At 34.3% G+C, this 15,861-nt stretch overlaps 2 protein-coding genes across 3 annotated transcripts; both read left to right on the top strand.

Annotated features, from left to right (window-relative positions):
• Positions 1–1,614: 1,614 nt before the first annotated feature.
• LOC131607329 (CLAVATA3/ESR (CLE)-related protein 9-like) lies at positions 1,615–2,570 on the top strand. The gene is made up of 2 exons (XM_058879346.1): positions 1,615–2,097; positions 2,203–2,570. The coding sequence occupies exon 1, from the start codon at positions 1,770–1,772 to the stop codon at positions 2,058–2,060; it is 291 nt and encodes a 96-aa protein (XP_058735329.1). The 5' UTR covers positions 1,615–1,769; the 3' UTR covers positions 2,061–2,097; positions 2,203–2,570.
• Positions 2,571–8,830: 6,260 nt separating this feature from the next.
• LOC131607328 (remorin-like) lies at positions 8,831–11,001 on the top strand. 2 transcript variants are annotated; one of them, XM_058879344.1, is made up of 6 exons: positions 8,831–9,037; positions 9,174–9,256; positions 9,338–9,592; positions 9,838–10,291; positions 10,394–10,475; positions 10,568–11,001. In XM_058879344.1, exons 1-6 carry the CDS (start codon positions 9,012–9,014, stop codon positions 10,760–10,762), a joined length of 1,095 nt encoding a protein of 364 aa, XP_058735327.1. In that variant the 5' UTR covers positions 8,831–9,011; the 3' UTR covers positions 10,763–11,001. The 2 variants fall into 2 exon arrangements, with proteins under 2 accessions (XP_058735327.1, XP_058735328.1); XM_058879345.1 differs by having other exon boundaries at positions 8,833–9,037; positions 9,194–9,256.
• The last annotated feature ends 4,860 nt before the right edge of the window (positions 11,002–15,861 follow it).

The following is a 15,861-nucleotide window of genomic DNA, read 5'->3' as shown; positions in this document are numbered from 1 at the left end:
GTAAAAAGCTCTTGTTTGGCTGTTGGGTTAACCTAGCAAAATATATTTTTGGTTTTGGGATTAGCATATTAAAATCTCGTGGTTGGCTGGGAGCTTAGCCTAGTGTTAAAATTTCTCGTTTGATTCAAGATTGATTAAGTGGTAAAATCTTGTGTTTGGTTGGGAGGTCTTTGTAGTTAGGAACTCCAATTTGATTTGGAGGATAACCATTGTAAAACTCCAGTATATGTTTACGGAGGTGGAAAAAACTTGTAAAATGTTACATCAAAGTGGAAAGTCTCAAAAAGAAATTCTCTGAGATAAGAGTAGGTCAAATGGTTAGGCCGAACTTCTATAAATATCCTGCATCTTTTGTCTTCCATGATCTCTATACATTTTAATTTATTTACACCTACTTACACCTACTATATTTCTTTCTTTCTCTTTTGGTTTTCTTTATCCCATATCTCATTCTTTATTTGTTTTACAAATTTGTTTTAAACTATGATTTTATTAAAAAAAAATTAGTTGAACATCGTTTATCAAATTCACATAATTCACCCCTCTCTTATATTTGAATTCGCTTACTCAATAATCGTCCATCATATAAAAAACGTACTACATATATAATACATTTAAATATTCTTCAAGTCATTCATCTAGATGCATGGACTATCATATTTCCAATTATATATTTTATTCAAGTCTTTCAACCACACATACTCATTATGTTATGTCTATACATACATTTATGGAACAAAAGACATAGGTTAGGACTAGCAAATTTAAATGTTGGAATCAATTCATACAAACTGAAAAACAAAAGAACAAACACAGAAATTTGTGGACTTGCCACCACATGTAAAAACCAATTAGGTGCATGTGTATTTACAAAATCAAATATCATGGTGACATAAATGTGGATAGGTTCAAAGAAATATTAGTGACTAAATGGTAAAATCAAATTAAAGTTTTGGATTACTTTGAATCATACTCTCATATTTTGTTGTTAATATTTATAGACAATCACTCCATTTTTGTGAGAGAGCAGAACACTTCGAAATTGATTGTTATCTTATAAGAAAAAAAGGCGTCAAGCATACACATATTCAAACTACTTTCTGTCTCATCAAAGGATAAAAAAGTTGACTTCTTTCCTAGTCCATTGCTCCCTCAACCATTCATACTCCTATTATCCAAGTTGGGTATTGATCAAGATTCAAGCCATTGTTAAAACTTTGGAACGAGAGAAAATGACGGGGTGTAAAAAGATTGAGGCAGAAACCGACGGTCAAATGGTGGTGACCAAGTTTTGGCCCAAGCTACCCCAGGCCAAATCTCACAGTAAATTTGTGTTAAAAACTCCAATGGTCTTTGATGGTAGAAAAAATAATTTTACTAGTAGAAAGAATAACCAAACGACTCACCTTGCTATTTTTGATTAAATAATTTTCCCTATGTAAATATGTCAATTGGGCAAATATAAATTTTAAACCAAATCAATAATAGTTCTCAAAAACTTGGTGACTTATTTGATGAGAGATGATGTATTTGGTGACAAATTATTACAACACCCAATAAATAGAGTTGAATAAAGAAAGAATAAAGTGAGCCCCCCTTTCCTTTCCTCAACAATTATATCACTTCATGTGTCTCTTGTTTCTCATTAATACATTCACACACTCATCACCTCTTCTCCCTCTCTTTCTCAATCTCCCCCATCATTTCATTTCCCATCTCCTAAATCTCTCTCCATCTTCATCCTCCTCTCTCTCTTCCTCCCTCTTGCAATGAAGACCTCTCTTTCTTCCCTCACAAACATCCTTTTCTTTCTTCTCTTTCTCTTCTTCCTCTCCTCAGCTAACTCAAGATTGATCCCTACCCCTACTTCCTCAAGAAACCACCACCATTGTAATTCTTTTTCTAACAGAACCTCACGCTCTTTGTGCTATAACCTTCAAAGAATACACCATCATCACAATCTTGGTCCTCCTCAGACGAATATCGGTGTTGAAGTTGATCCAAGGTATGGTGTAGAGAAGAGACTAGTTCCCTCTGGACCAAATCCACTTCACAACTGAAACCATTCACTATATTTATATATATATACCTACTAAGGTAAGGTAACATTTTCACAGATTATATTTTGGCATGCAGAAAGAGACAATATTCTTTTCTTACTATTGTTCAATCTTTAACATTTCTTTAATTTCTTTGTTTCAGTAATATTTCAATGTTTCTTTTGCCCTATAGTATAATAGGGCAACATATAGATTTTCCATTTCCATGCTTGTATTTGGTTTTCTTGGTCTTGAAATTAGGGCTACAAAATTTTGTAGAAAAAAAAAAGACAGAATCTGAAAACAAGCATGGAAATGGTGAAAGAGAGAAGATGGAAATGGTGAAAGCAGTTGAGGAGGACCCCATGAGTTTCATTAATGAGGAGCCAGCTAAAGTCATAGGACTATCTATTTATGGTTGTTGCTCACAAGAATATTATGTATGGAGTCAACATCATTTTTTTATTTATAATTAAATATATTCATGTATAGTTGGAGTTGAAGTTTGAATTCAATCCATGAAAATATATATAACATATTATGTTGTTTTATTTATTTTTATATCATATTTTGCTTATTTTGTTTAAGGGTGTTGTTAACTTGTTGATGCTATAACTTTTGTGCTTACAAAATTTAATATCTCTACTAACATGATTTTTATATGTTTGTGCCTTTTAAGAAGTCAATAGGGGATTTAATTTTTTGATGGCACATATAAAAGATATGGGTTTTAAACAAGGATTTAATTCTTATATCTTATTCGTTTAAAGAGTTTTTACATTATCATTGATCATAATTTATTAATTAATAAAAGTATTTGACTTTCATATAATTATTTTTAAAGTCATATCGATAAATCATTGTGATGTGTTGATAGTATAAAATGTTAAAATTAATTTTAAGTTTTCAAAATTATTTTGGGTATCCAAATAGAAAATGGTTCTTATTATGTTGGTTACTATAAACACAATAGATGATTTATATTTCACATTAACAATTAAATTTTTTTTCTTCACAAAATTGTAATGTGAAGCATCCAATATTCATTAGATCATTTATTACAGAGTGTCAACATTCATACATTTCAAAACACAATAGATAAAGTTAGTTATGATCATATATAGGATTTCTATTCAAAATTTATAACTTATCTCTATTTAACTTGCTGGCCCTATACATATATTAAAGTCATATTGCTTTGTAATCAAATTGGGCATAATCAATAAACTAGAATTCTATAATATGGCATCAAAAACATAAAGATCCACGTAAAGATTAGTGTGAAAAGAAAAACCACACCTTCACCATCTTAAATTCTGCGTTATCTTTGAATTCATCCGACAACCCAATAACACCGTTTGTTGCTGCAACTCTCAACGGAGAGAGTATTGGACGTGGGCTAGATTGATGAAGACTACTCTACATGCGAATATGAAGTTTGGCTTGTGTTTCGTTGCGGAAGCAAAGTTGATCATAGACTAGAGGCTACAAGATGCAACAATAGATTTGAATTTTTGATGTGGTGAGAAAGAAAAGTGTGAACCTGTAAGGTTGACAGTCTAACACTCAAGTCAATATTTAAGTAAGATGAGTGAGTGAAGTTTGAATTTAAATTTATGTACTTGGAGAAAAGCGCACTTCCCCTTTATATAGTAGAGCAGTTGTAGCAACTCATTATTCTTCAAGTGTAGGATGCGGGAAATTGTTGGATGAATCTTGAACTTGGATCTCTAACGCTCTTCCCCAAGGTAATGCCCATATGCTATAAGTGATTTTGCAAATTATTGCTTTTTTGGGTCGTGGTCGTCGTCTCTTTGGCAGACTAGAACAGTTGCCCATAAGCCCTTGGCTTTGCTTGATAGTGCGAGGGATTTTGTCGTATTCGACCTCCAAATGGAAAGTCAATAGGTGACATTGATGTTCTTAGAAGTTCACACCCAAAATGTACCTCATGTCACACATGTCTTTTCGTAGGTTCTATCATAATGATCTTTGAGAACTGAAATACTCGAGCGCCTTCCTAAGGCAATCTAGAGCGTCGATAATGCTTATTATCTTTTGATTGTTCCTTCCAGCAAAGAGGCATGTGACAATATGTACCATAGAGACCAGGATGGAAGACAGGTGTATCATTATGTTTTAAAAGTACGAGAACAAAGGTCATTTCTTAACGAGGATTGGGTCATACATATACAAGGAGAGTGATATGTCCAAGGAGGAGTATTATCTGAAGAAACAGTTGGTCACCTTCGTCAAAGATTTGGTTCATTCCAGGAACATCACTCCCAGGATGAAATTTCAAAGAAACATTTGAAATGGCTTGTTGAAACCTAGGTGCTAAGGGATACCAAGGAGGAAAGGAATGCCATTTTTTTGGCAAGCTTCTAGTACTTTTGCTCCCTATCGTGTGTTTGGTCGTTTGTAATGTTTTTAACTTTGATAATTGTTATTTGCTGATTCAATGAAGAATGAGAAGACAATCCTTCAACTCCACGTCTCCCCGACTGTTACTAGTCCTTCAAATACTTCAACCCCGATTGATGTTCCTCCTCCGATTGGGATAGGGAAGATTTTTCCTCAACCCTCTCAGCCAGATTTTCGAGAAGAAACCTCCTCAGGGCCTGCTAGAGGTGTTGGTATCCTTAGTGATCCCAAGGGGTCACTGCTTGTGCCAGGTCTCCCAGCTCGTGTCTTATTGGCTAGACCAGGAAACTCGTAATCCAAAAGAACACATGTTGTCTACTTCGGGGGAGGATTGCTCTTACCTTACCAACCTCACCGGCGAGGCTCTCGAGGAAGATTCTTCGAGTATGGCGTATTACATCCGACGTGCTTATGTCGTTCTTGCCAATAATGGGTCCGGTCATTGGGATGCTTTCCTATCTGATAAACATCGTAAAGAGAAACAAATGGTAGATGAAACTATCTGTAACCTAACGCTTCATCGAGATACATACTTTCACAAAATACAAAAGGCTAATATTTATCTTATTGGCATAAGTGATGCCTTGAGTGTCTTCAAATTTCCCTGGCTCGTTAGTTGATCAAGTAACACTCTTGGCGAGGGACATGATAAAGCTCTAACCTCCCCACAAGCTATTTTATCCACTACAAGGGTATCTCTTTCAGCCGTTCAGGGAGATCTTGAAAACTCATGCCCTGAGAATGCCTCACATTGCTGGTCTCGTAATTGTTTCATAGTTCTTTGAGAGCACGTTACAACAAGCAGAACATTTTTACTCTCCTTCGTGTATTTCGAGGAAGCCAGTATGACTCAACCAAATGCTTAAAGATGGGAAAGTCATCTTGATTAGAGATTAGTTGTGTCCTTTAAATTTTTCTTTGAATATAATACCCTACATTGGGAAGTATGAACAATTGAATTTGACATTGAGATATTTCTTTTACCTACTTAAGGAGCATGCATTTTATTCCAAGTTAATTGCTATGGACTTTGAGTTAACTTATGAGGTTTTAACTCGATGTTTATTGGGTGTCTCTAGGGTCATGCCCAGCCAAGGGTAGACACCTCTTCCCCACAAGTGAAACTTGATCCGAGGTTGATGTGTTGCAGACTCATCACGGCCTCTTGAGTGGCTAGCTACCAAGAGAAACTGTGTAGGTGGTCATATCCATTTTAGTGATTTTGCCACTTTCTTTGTGAGTGTGATTTCATTATGGATTTTTAATTGCTTTGGTTATACGCTTGTGGCGTTTATGACAAAACCCATGAGTTTTTGTGTTGGGGCTTTGATCCTTTCGGTCGTACTATGGACTCATTGTTACCTTACACGATCACAAAGAAAAGAGAACCTTAAAAAATTGTGCTTTATTCAGTAATAATGGATAGATCACAATACACTTTTTGAGGTAACTAGTGATACAAGAAATAAATTCAAAGATAAAGTTGTAAATAGAACTAGGCGAGCCTAGTAGTGCTTATTATTCCTAGTTTGTAGTTTGTCGAGCCAGACAAGCTAACCCTCTTTATCAATCCCTTGATGGTGTCCTCCAACTGGATGAAATCATTAGTGGTGTTGACATGGCTCTTGTTAAAGAAACAATATTTTGACTTGTCAATTTTGGAAGATTCTCTAACATGGAAGGGGTTTCTGACCCGACCTTTCAGAATTCCATGTTGGCACACTCTTTGTATATCTTCCTCGAGGAAGTGTTAAGAAGGGGTGTACTTGTCGTACCGACCATGAGTCCCACAGTTGGATTCTTTCCTTCTCTTGTTGGAATATTTCCAAAATGATCGGATGGAACCTACATCTTCCGGTGGTCAACCTGGGCGGTAAGTTTCTTCTCTAGGTTAATGAAGGGTTACACTCTATTTAGCAGCTCTTTCAGACTATAAGCCTTCATATGCCCTAATTTATCCCTTAAGGAGTTATCCTGCCTTAGATCATTCTCAAAGATCCATCACTTGAGACCCTCCTCAACTTTTCTTATTTCCACAGTTATTTGCGTGAAACGATTAATGTATGACCGAAAGCTCTCTTTCTTCCCATGGGTTATCCCACCAAGGGTAGCTGATGTTGTAGTTACATTTTATGAGTTGTGAAATGAGAAGTGAAGCTCTCGCACATATTAATTAGTCCATAGATCAATGCTCACATACAACAGAGCCTTGCACTAGCGTCTAGCAGATCCTATACGTGTTAGTGCAAATATTATACACCTTGCATTCTCGTCCGCATGGAAGTACTTCAAATGGTCATAAGCTTGTTGTATATGCACATCAAGATCTCCTTTCATGTCATACTACCTCAACTATGGAGGTTTTTCCAGTGACTTTGGTATGTGGTTGTCCATGATACATGGACAAAAAAGGATGCTTCATCATATTCTTTATTAGTAGTTTCTCCAGGACTAGGGTGAGGAGTCTAATGTCTCTTGCTCTTTTGATGATCTGGAAATTTCAGAGCAGCGTCTCTTCGTGATTTTGTCGGCTCGGGATCAATAGTTAGACTTTTGTTGGAAGAGGCTTTTTGCATTGTGTTCCCTTTTGGATTCACGTTGTGCAACCATTATTCCAGAAGAAGCAATATTTCATCTATAGCTTGTGAGTTTTGTTACTGAACTATGTTATATTTATTGTTCAATAACTCGTTTGTGACTTGTATTTCGAGGCTCACTTGTAATAATTGGAAACCAGACAATACTTCTAGTCTCGAGGTTCATGGAAGTGCTAGAGGTCTAAGTGAAAGCTATCCTACGATCTGATGAGGCTGGAGGAGATATGAATGTAATAGAGTGTTTACAACGACCTGATTCGTATCGCCTTGAGGAAGATGCAGCGGATCTCATACGGTTTGTGGTTAATACAATAGTAAAATTGATTAATGACAAAACTTATATTTGTGTTATAATAACATTTATTTATTTATTTAAAAAAAATATTGTTCATACGATGAACACTAACTACAGGTGTACACTTTGGTGTAAAAATAACAAAATAGCAATACTCGTTAGCACATGAAATATTTTGGCTAAATTATAGAGTTAGATTCTTGCGAGACCCAATTTTTGAAATAAATTCATAAAGTTACAAAGCTATGTCTTCTATGGATCGAACATGAGACCTTTGATTAGCAAAATAATATCTTGAGCAAGTATTACTCTTTGATAGTTTATTTGTAACAACACGTATATATCTAATTAATTTATACACTTCCCACTAAAAAATTTGAAATGTTTGGGGTGGCTATGACCACCCATAGTCTAGCTGTAGCTCCGCCTCTGTGAGAATCATACTGATGATTTAACACTACTTAGACAATAAAGAAAAATGGTGGAAAGTGCAAATGGTTGTACAAGATAAAATTTAAAGCTAATGATATTCACATGAAGATCACAACCTCTTTACATATTCACATGACTTCGATTTCGGTCTATATTGATGATCTTGTTATAGTTAATAATGATTTTGTTAAAGTTAATAATGATTATGTTATTTTCCCTAAGTTCAAATAATACTTGAGAAATTGTTTTCACATGAAAGATTTATGGAGCTTAAAATATTTCATTGGATTGGAATTAGCATGAGGTACACATGGATTTTTATAGGTAAAAAAGTACATTTTTGATATTTTGGACGAGTGTGAAATGCATCCTTGCAAACTTTCTTCCTTTTCGATAGAACAAAACCATCGTCTTTTATTGGATACAATATCACCTTATTCAGATCCTTCCCAATATCATAGACTCGTGAGACGTCTCATTTACCTCACTATCACTCGCCTAGAGATCATTTACTATGTTGATATTTTGAGTCAATTCATGCATTAACTAGAACATTTATTTTCACACTTCATATGTCTACTCTTGGATACGAGGGTCTGTGTTAAGAGTTTCATATCAAATAATATATGATCCGAGAATGTATTTATAAGAGAGGACAATTATCACTTTTAAATCAATTTTGTATAAATGAATTAGACATGAAAGACGATTGGTCCACTATCCTTTTTTTTTTTCCACATGATTTAATATTAGGCATATAAACAATTAAATATTTGAATTTCACTATTTCCCAAAGGCTTCTTTCCTTTTTGCTAAGGAAACAAGTTGTTTATTCCCTTTAGAACATTCCACACGCCAATGTAAACAAAAGTTGAAAGCAACACAATATTTTAAAGTAAAAATATAACCTACTTTTTATCCTAGCAGCTTTAATTTAAAGTTCTTAAAATTTCATCACACAAAACTGGATTAAAAAATAAGCTCAACAAACAAAGTCAAATAAGATCCTATGCTTGATGTAAAAAATCTCTAAACAAGAAGAAAAGAATACTTGTCTTCCCCCACAAGGCACTAGAGTTCCAAATCATGTTACACATGCAAAGTATATCAAACCTTGCTTGACCCTAATAAAGGTCTAAATTTCATTGGTTTCTTCTCTTTCAAATAAGCACCTAAAAGTACAACTGCTCATAATTAAAGCAGAAAAAATTCTTCCTCTATAGAATGGAGAATTGGATTAAGCAAATCAGGTTAGTCATTTTTACTTTTCACCTTATACAAAATTTAATATTTTTTCACATGTATCATTTATTGTATCAAAGCACATGCAATCAATTCTAAATATAGAAAGTGCTTTCTGTTTCATGCTAAACAATTTTTTGTTAGAGAGAAATTAATTGGTGCAGAAGAAGAAGAGAATAAAGCTGATTTTGGTGGTAGCAGGGACCAGAAAACTTCATCTTTCAAAGGTGATGAAACTATTAATTGTCTTTCTAGTTTTGTTTTTGGCTGAAAACTGAATGAGGCAATCATTTGACAAATTTCTGCAGAGAAGAAAAAGGCAAATAATTGGTTTCAGAGACAAGTTTCAAGGAATATGAGTTATGATTATGATGTTATAGAAATGGAGCATGCCACAGCAGTAGCTGCAGCAGCATTTGCAATTAGTTCACATGTGTCAGAAATAACACATGAGAAGAAAATGAATGATTTTGCTGAAACTTCATTGACCAAGACCAGAAGCAATGTGTTTGATAAAAAATCTACACTTTCCCAATTAGGTTCTGCATCCAAAAGATTATCAGGTAAATACATTCTTTATAATTTTATTTTTTTAATTCCGTATTCTATGTCATAATAACTGCTGGACAGAACCACAACTGTGGAGACTAATCCCTCGAGTTGGATAGAACTGCAATATGTTGTATGCTACAAAGCTCTCCCTCAAGAGCTTTAATGCTACCATATTCTTGAGGCTCGATTCAAACCGAGTATCTCTGGTTAAGAAAATACGATTATAATAAACTGAATCTATCTGCATTTATTGTAGGTTCATTTAAAAGCACAGATGAACAAGTTAACAAGGTACCAACAACATCAACTTCAAGAGAAGAAAAGAAGCCTGAAAAGCCCATCACACTCCCACCAGTACCATCAATGAAAAAGACTTCAACTTTTAGTGAATATTCAAAGAGAGGTAGTCATAAAAAACCTGATATGCAAACACCAAAAAAGACTCCAACTTTTGGTGATAACTACTTTAACAACACTGATGTCTCAAAACCTGAGACCTCACAACCAAAAAATCTTCCACTAGCTGATGATCCAACCATGTATTTAACTGCCCTGCCACCACCACCGCCACCGCCACCACCACCTCCGCCACAGCCACCAATCAGGCAGACTTCAACCTCTACTAGACCATCAACAAGATCAGGTACCCGTACAACAGATACAAAAGCAGATGCTTGGGAAAGGGAGGAGCTAAACAAGATCAAACAAAGGTAGATGCATGCATGCATGAGAATTAACTATATTTTTCAACGACACTACATTTATCTCTAACTTCATACATTGCATGCAATGAAATATGATTCATTTATCAGGTATGAGAGATTGTTAGAGACAATAGACTCATGGGAAAAGAGGAAGAAGATGAAAGCAAGACGCAAGCTAAATAAGCATGAGGTTAGATTTTCTATTCAACTGATCAACCATACTTTATGCTTACAGTGTTCTGATAAAGTGTGATTGATATGATACCTTTGTGCAAAATGCAGCAAAGTGAAAATGAGAGGAAAAAGCGGAAAGCATGGAGGAAATATGAAGAGAAGATAAAATACATAGATGGGATTGCAGCAGGAGCTAGAGAACAATCAGAAGAAAGAAGAAAGAATGAAACGATTAAAGCTAAAGAGAAAGCGAACATAATTAGAACAACAGGCAAGCTTCCAGGGGCATGTTCCTGCTTCTAATAAAGAAGAACACTGATACATATGTACATAAATTATAATGTTATTTGGTTGTAGTAACGAAAAAATTCTGTGATTATTTGTTTCACTGTTCTATGAAATCTATGAAGGTGCGTGTGTGATGTTAATAGTTGAAGCCTAGACATAAGAAATTATAAAGATTCAATCTGTTTAAACGTAGGAAATTGTAAAGAATCATATAACAATGGCAATTAGACAATTCTGCTGATGCTTCTCAATATATATTTTTCATTTGCTTCCATATTTTTGCTTTAGAATTTTTTTAACAAGCTAAAACTATATATGTATTGAAAAAAGAAGTGCAAAGAATATTAGAAATACAAAAACAAAAATAAGTTGCTTACAAACCAAGACATTTTCAAAAGAATATAATTATTTCTCTTATGTTTAGTTTAGGCTGTGTTGCTCCGGCAGTACAAATTTAATTTTCACTATTTATTTCAATGACTAGCTAATGATAAAGATGGATTAGTTTCAATGCGTTAGTGTCCAACTTAGGGAGAAAATTATCTTTATGGAAGTTATGTAATGATGAATTTTTTTAGAAAGAAAGAAGATGTGGAGTTATGTCGATGAAACCTCTGTAACGGCCACATATAAAAAGGATGAAACAAAATTTGCAAAAGAGTTAGAAACATGAAATGTTAGGAATTCGAAAATCCTTATTTGGATCAATAATTTTGTTTCTCAATCAATAGACGTGCAACTAGCAAAATATAATATTGCTCAGAAGGTTTGCGACCATTTGAAACATTTGTATAATCAGTCTAATTTTATTAAACACAATCATGTGGAGAGTAATATTAGAGTCCCTTAAACAGAATAGTATGGCCATTCAAGAATTTTATTTGGTCATGGCTAATTTGTGGATTGAATTAAAAGTTGTCAAATGGTACATTGACCAAATAGAAGAACAACATTTGCTTCACTTTCTTATGGCACTTTAGGATGATTTTGAAGACCTTCGTGGAAGTATTATACATTGTACTCCTCTTCCTACGTTGATTCAGTTTTTAGTGATTTTGTTGCTCATGGTCACAAAGGAAAACCTCAAGGGATGGTTGAGTTTGGTAATGATGAATGTGCTTTTTGCAAGGAGTAAGATAGTTGGAAAGGACAATGTTCAAAATTATTGAGATCGAATAAGAAGTATTTTAAGATTCCATCATCCAACGTTACTGAAATTATGTTCCTCACGGGTCAGATGTTGGACCAGGTGTCTGGAAAAACTTGTCCGACTTGTTAAACCAAATTTAGCAGAATATGACAACAACAATGAATCAAAGTAAAACATAAAGAACACAACATAATTGGTAACCGAGTTCAGTGTAACCACACCTATGTCGGGAGGGATTCTAACCCAAGAAAGAAAATCCACTCTTTATAGAATTAGTACAAAGTGTCTTAGATGAACAAGTCTCTTGTTCAATGTCCATCTTCTTATTCTACCCTAGTGTGTCTTTCTATTTAGGACATCCCCTTAAATATAATAGTCCCTCTCACTTTCTCTCAATCACTAACCCTAGTGATCAACATCAATAAACAAAATGCATGTTGAATTACAACTCAACTAAACAAACCAACTACTACGCCTTATGATATGAATGTAGGCGCAAGCGTGGTGTATAAGAAACATAAACAAAAGACTAAAACAAACCCTAACACAAAGATCTTCAATTAAGCTCGTGGTTTTCAACATTAGAATGAGTATCTTTAAATAGAAATCCATAGTTGCACTTTTATCCAATGGGAATTTGAATTGCAACAATCGAAACTTTTGGAGATTTGGTTGAGATTTGTTTTTACAAAATAACTCCACTAAAATATTTGATTTGAATTCAAGTTTTAAATCTCCATAATTTAAATTTGATCTAATTAAATTATCAAATAATCTAACTAATCAAATTGCTAAAAGATAGTAACAAACCTGATTGAATCATAATCAGAAAATACGCTTAGGACAATGTTAGAAAGTATAGGATAAGTATTTTTAGTATCGTCTCCTCAGGGATTGATGCGATATTATCGCCGTTCTACAGCTTAGTGTATTTTGAATTAAGGCTCTGGATGTTTTTAGTATCATGAAAGATAAATAGCATTAAAAGAAATTAAAGACAATAAATTCGGGTTTAAAAACGATTTGGTAAAACTGTGTCAAGATTAGTGTTCATTAGTTTGCTTCATATGTACTCTAAAGATTATATATATGAACCTATTCATGATTAATACAATCACGTATCCTCTCGATACTGTTTATCTCTAAAGCAATATCGTGATTATTATCATATTCACCGTCAGATGATCTCTCATGCCGACAATCAACATGATAATCTTAAAAGCTTGATACTTGTGAATATCAACTCACAAATCTATCTCTAGAGTTTGTTTATTGATAGATGAATATCTTTTAGGTCTAGCTTTGAAACATATCTCTCAATAGTGATCCAAAACAACAAATGAAACATAAATAACAAGATATTCACCATGTATTAATCATTAACCAAGTTCATACATAATAGATCAAAGAAGGTACATATTTACAAACTAACTACCTCTAATCTTGACACAAGATGGAACTTAGCCCTCCATATCCATGGAAGCTCCAACAACAAGCAACAAACCAAGATTTAGTGACATCAAACTCAAGAAGATCAAAGAAAGATGTTTGGAAATCTTGATTTTCTCTTAAAAAATGGTTTTTCTCTTCTTCTCTTGCCCTAACTTTTCTTTCCAAATGTGTGTTATGATAAGAACCAAGCTAGCCATGCTTAATCATCAATTTTATGTGGCTAAGAACAAAAGTTGAAAAAGTAGGTCCGCTGAGCGGAGAGGGTCCGCTGAGCGGAGCAGTAAAAATATCTGTTTTGTCTTCAAGGTCCGCTGAGCGGAGAGGGTCCGCTGAGCGGAGGTAAATTTTCTGTTCTTCTCTGCCCATGTCCGCTTCAGCTCCGCTGAGCGGACTTGCTGATGGAAAAAATTGCTGCATCCCTGCCTGGGTCCGCTTGGACTCCGCTGAGCGGACCTCCTTGCACAAAAATTCTTCTTTTTGCATTCCATCCTCATTGCAAGCTTGTTTTGATCATTCTTCTCATTCCATCTTGTCCAAAAATTGTTAAAACCTAAAGAAACATAACAAGAGTTAATAAACTAACTTAATTTAGAAAATAAACATAAATTTATTTATTTACATACTATTATATCAAAAAGTAATCAAATTTGGCACAAGAGTTTCAGAAATACCACAAAACATATATACAAACTATGCACAAATGGGATTCTAACAACTCTCCCCAACTTTGATCTTTGTTTGTCCTCGAACAAAGCTAGCTCAAAAACATACATCATCGAATCACATGAGGTTAGCAACATCAATTGAATGGTTCAAACTTGAGTTACATACCTACAAGATAAGTCTTCCTTGCTTGTACAAGATTCTAACATGACTATGAACCACTTTCTGAACACAAACTTTCAACACAACTGCATTAAAGGGATAATGTTCATGAATGAATCACCTATGTTTCACTTCACAAAAATAATTGAAGGACAATTGCCATGATAGCATAAAGGACAAATCACACTCACTAGTAATGATGCACATCCAAAACAATTCATATATTCATCTATACTATGCACACGAGACAATAGAGACAAAGATCACTGAGGACTTCATTTGGTTGTAACTTGGCCTGGGTTCCAAACAAGTGATATTATATGTACACGGCCATTGAAACAAAAAGGGTGAATGATCATGGAAAGCATTATTTATGTACAACACTACTAATATGTTACCCTTTTGTTTTTCACCATACAATGCATCCTTTCCTTTTCTTTAGACCATTAACACACATTTTTTTTTTCTTTTCTTTTATCATTGTCTTTCCTCTTTTTTTTCTCAAAGAATGCATTGCACCACCATATTCTTTCTTTTCTTTATCTTTAAGAAACATCTCTCCCCAACTTTAAACATTTACATCTATAAAGACATCAATGCTTTCCATTTAAGGTTCAAGTACTATTGGGTTAAATGTTTACCAAAGAAATTATCAAGTGAATCACTTCTCTTTATCAAAATTCATTGTGTTTTTCTTTGAGTCACTTGACAAAACAAAAATTTTAGGCTCAAAATTGGTTACAGAAGATCACACACTCACGGGTAGCCTTGTTTAAGGTGGTTTTTCTCATACTACTCAAAAAATTTGCCTCGATCCCTTCTAAGCTCTAATGTCTCATACAAAGCAAGATTAAACATGAATCATTTGAGTTAACATCAATCACTAGAACACTCTTATTTTTGTACACAATGGAAGTCCACTCACTTATCTAGTTTTGTCCTATTTTTGATTCAAACACAAACAAAATTTCTAAAATGCAATGTGATCAAAACTTTGTGTAAAGTCCTTAATTCATAGTCACCTTATAATCTACAAAGCAACAAAATACTTACCTTGGTATGAACATCATCAAGAATATCATCATCACCATCCAAATTTTTTTTTTTGATGTTGACACACCTTATCACTTTTTCTTCTTTAGAGCATCACTTCTATTCCAAGACAAACACAAAAAAATTATATACACCTTAACATATAATATATGTACACTATTCTACTACTAAAACACAATATTATAACAACAAGGGCATAACTTGCCCACACAAGCACACATTACTTAAACCAAATACTTAAACAACAAAGGCATAAGTTGCCTACAAAATATGTTCGGGTGGCACCCACGGCCACCAAAGTACAACAAACCTCATCCTCATCTGGATGGCACAAAAGTAGTTACTAATACTAACAAAGGTACTAGAATTTATGCTACTAGTTCAACAACATAAAAGTAAATAACAGAGTATTATAAAACTAAACATAAACTACATAAACAACAATAATAATAAAAATCACTGAAAATCCTCAATCCTCCTCATCATCCTGCTCCATGCCATCTCCTTCCTCTTCTTCCTCTTCACCATCCCCCTCTCTGAAAAATGGCCTCTCCGCAGGCCATGCACAATGAGCCTCATAATCCTCATTAGTAGGAAAAGAGGGAACATCCGCCGGGTTGACTTGGTGGCGATA

The sequence above is a fragment of the Vicia villosa genome, linkage group LG5 (assembly GCF_029867415.1).
Source record: "Vicia villosa cultivar HV-30 ecotype Madison, WI linkage group LG5, Vvil1.0, whole genome shotgun sequence".
Taxonomy (NCBI): Eukaryota; Viridiplantae; Streptophyta; class Magnoliopsida; order Fabales; family Fabaceae; genus Vicia; species Vicia villosa.
This window is presented reverse-complemented; position numbering and strand designations above follow the sequence as displayed.

Coding starts and splice junctions, on each gene's coding strand:
- LOC131607329 (XM_058879346.1), top strand. CDS start 1,770: ATGAAGACCTCTCTTTCTTCCCTCACAAACATCCTTTTCTTTCTTCTC.
- LOC131607328 (XM_058879344.1), top strand. CDS start 9,012: ATGGAGAATTGGATTAAGCAAATCAG. Junction 9,038..9,173: donor AATTGGATTAAGCAAATCAG/GTTAGTCATTTT, acceptor ATTTTTTGTTAG/AGAGAAATTAATTGGTGCAG. Junction 10,476..10,567: donor GCAAGCTAAATAAGCATGAG/GTTAGATTTTCT, acceptor TGCAAAATGCAG/CAAAGTGAAAATGAGAGGAA.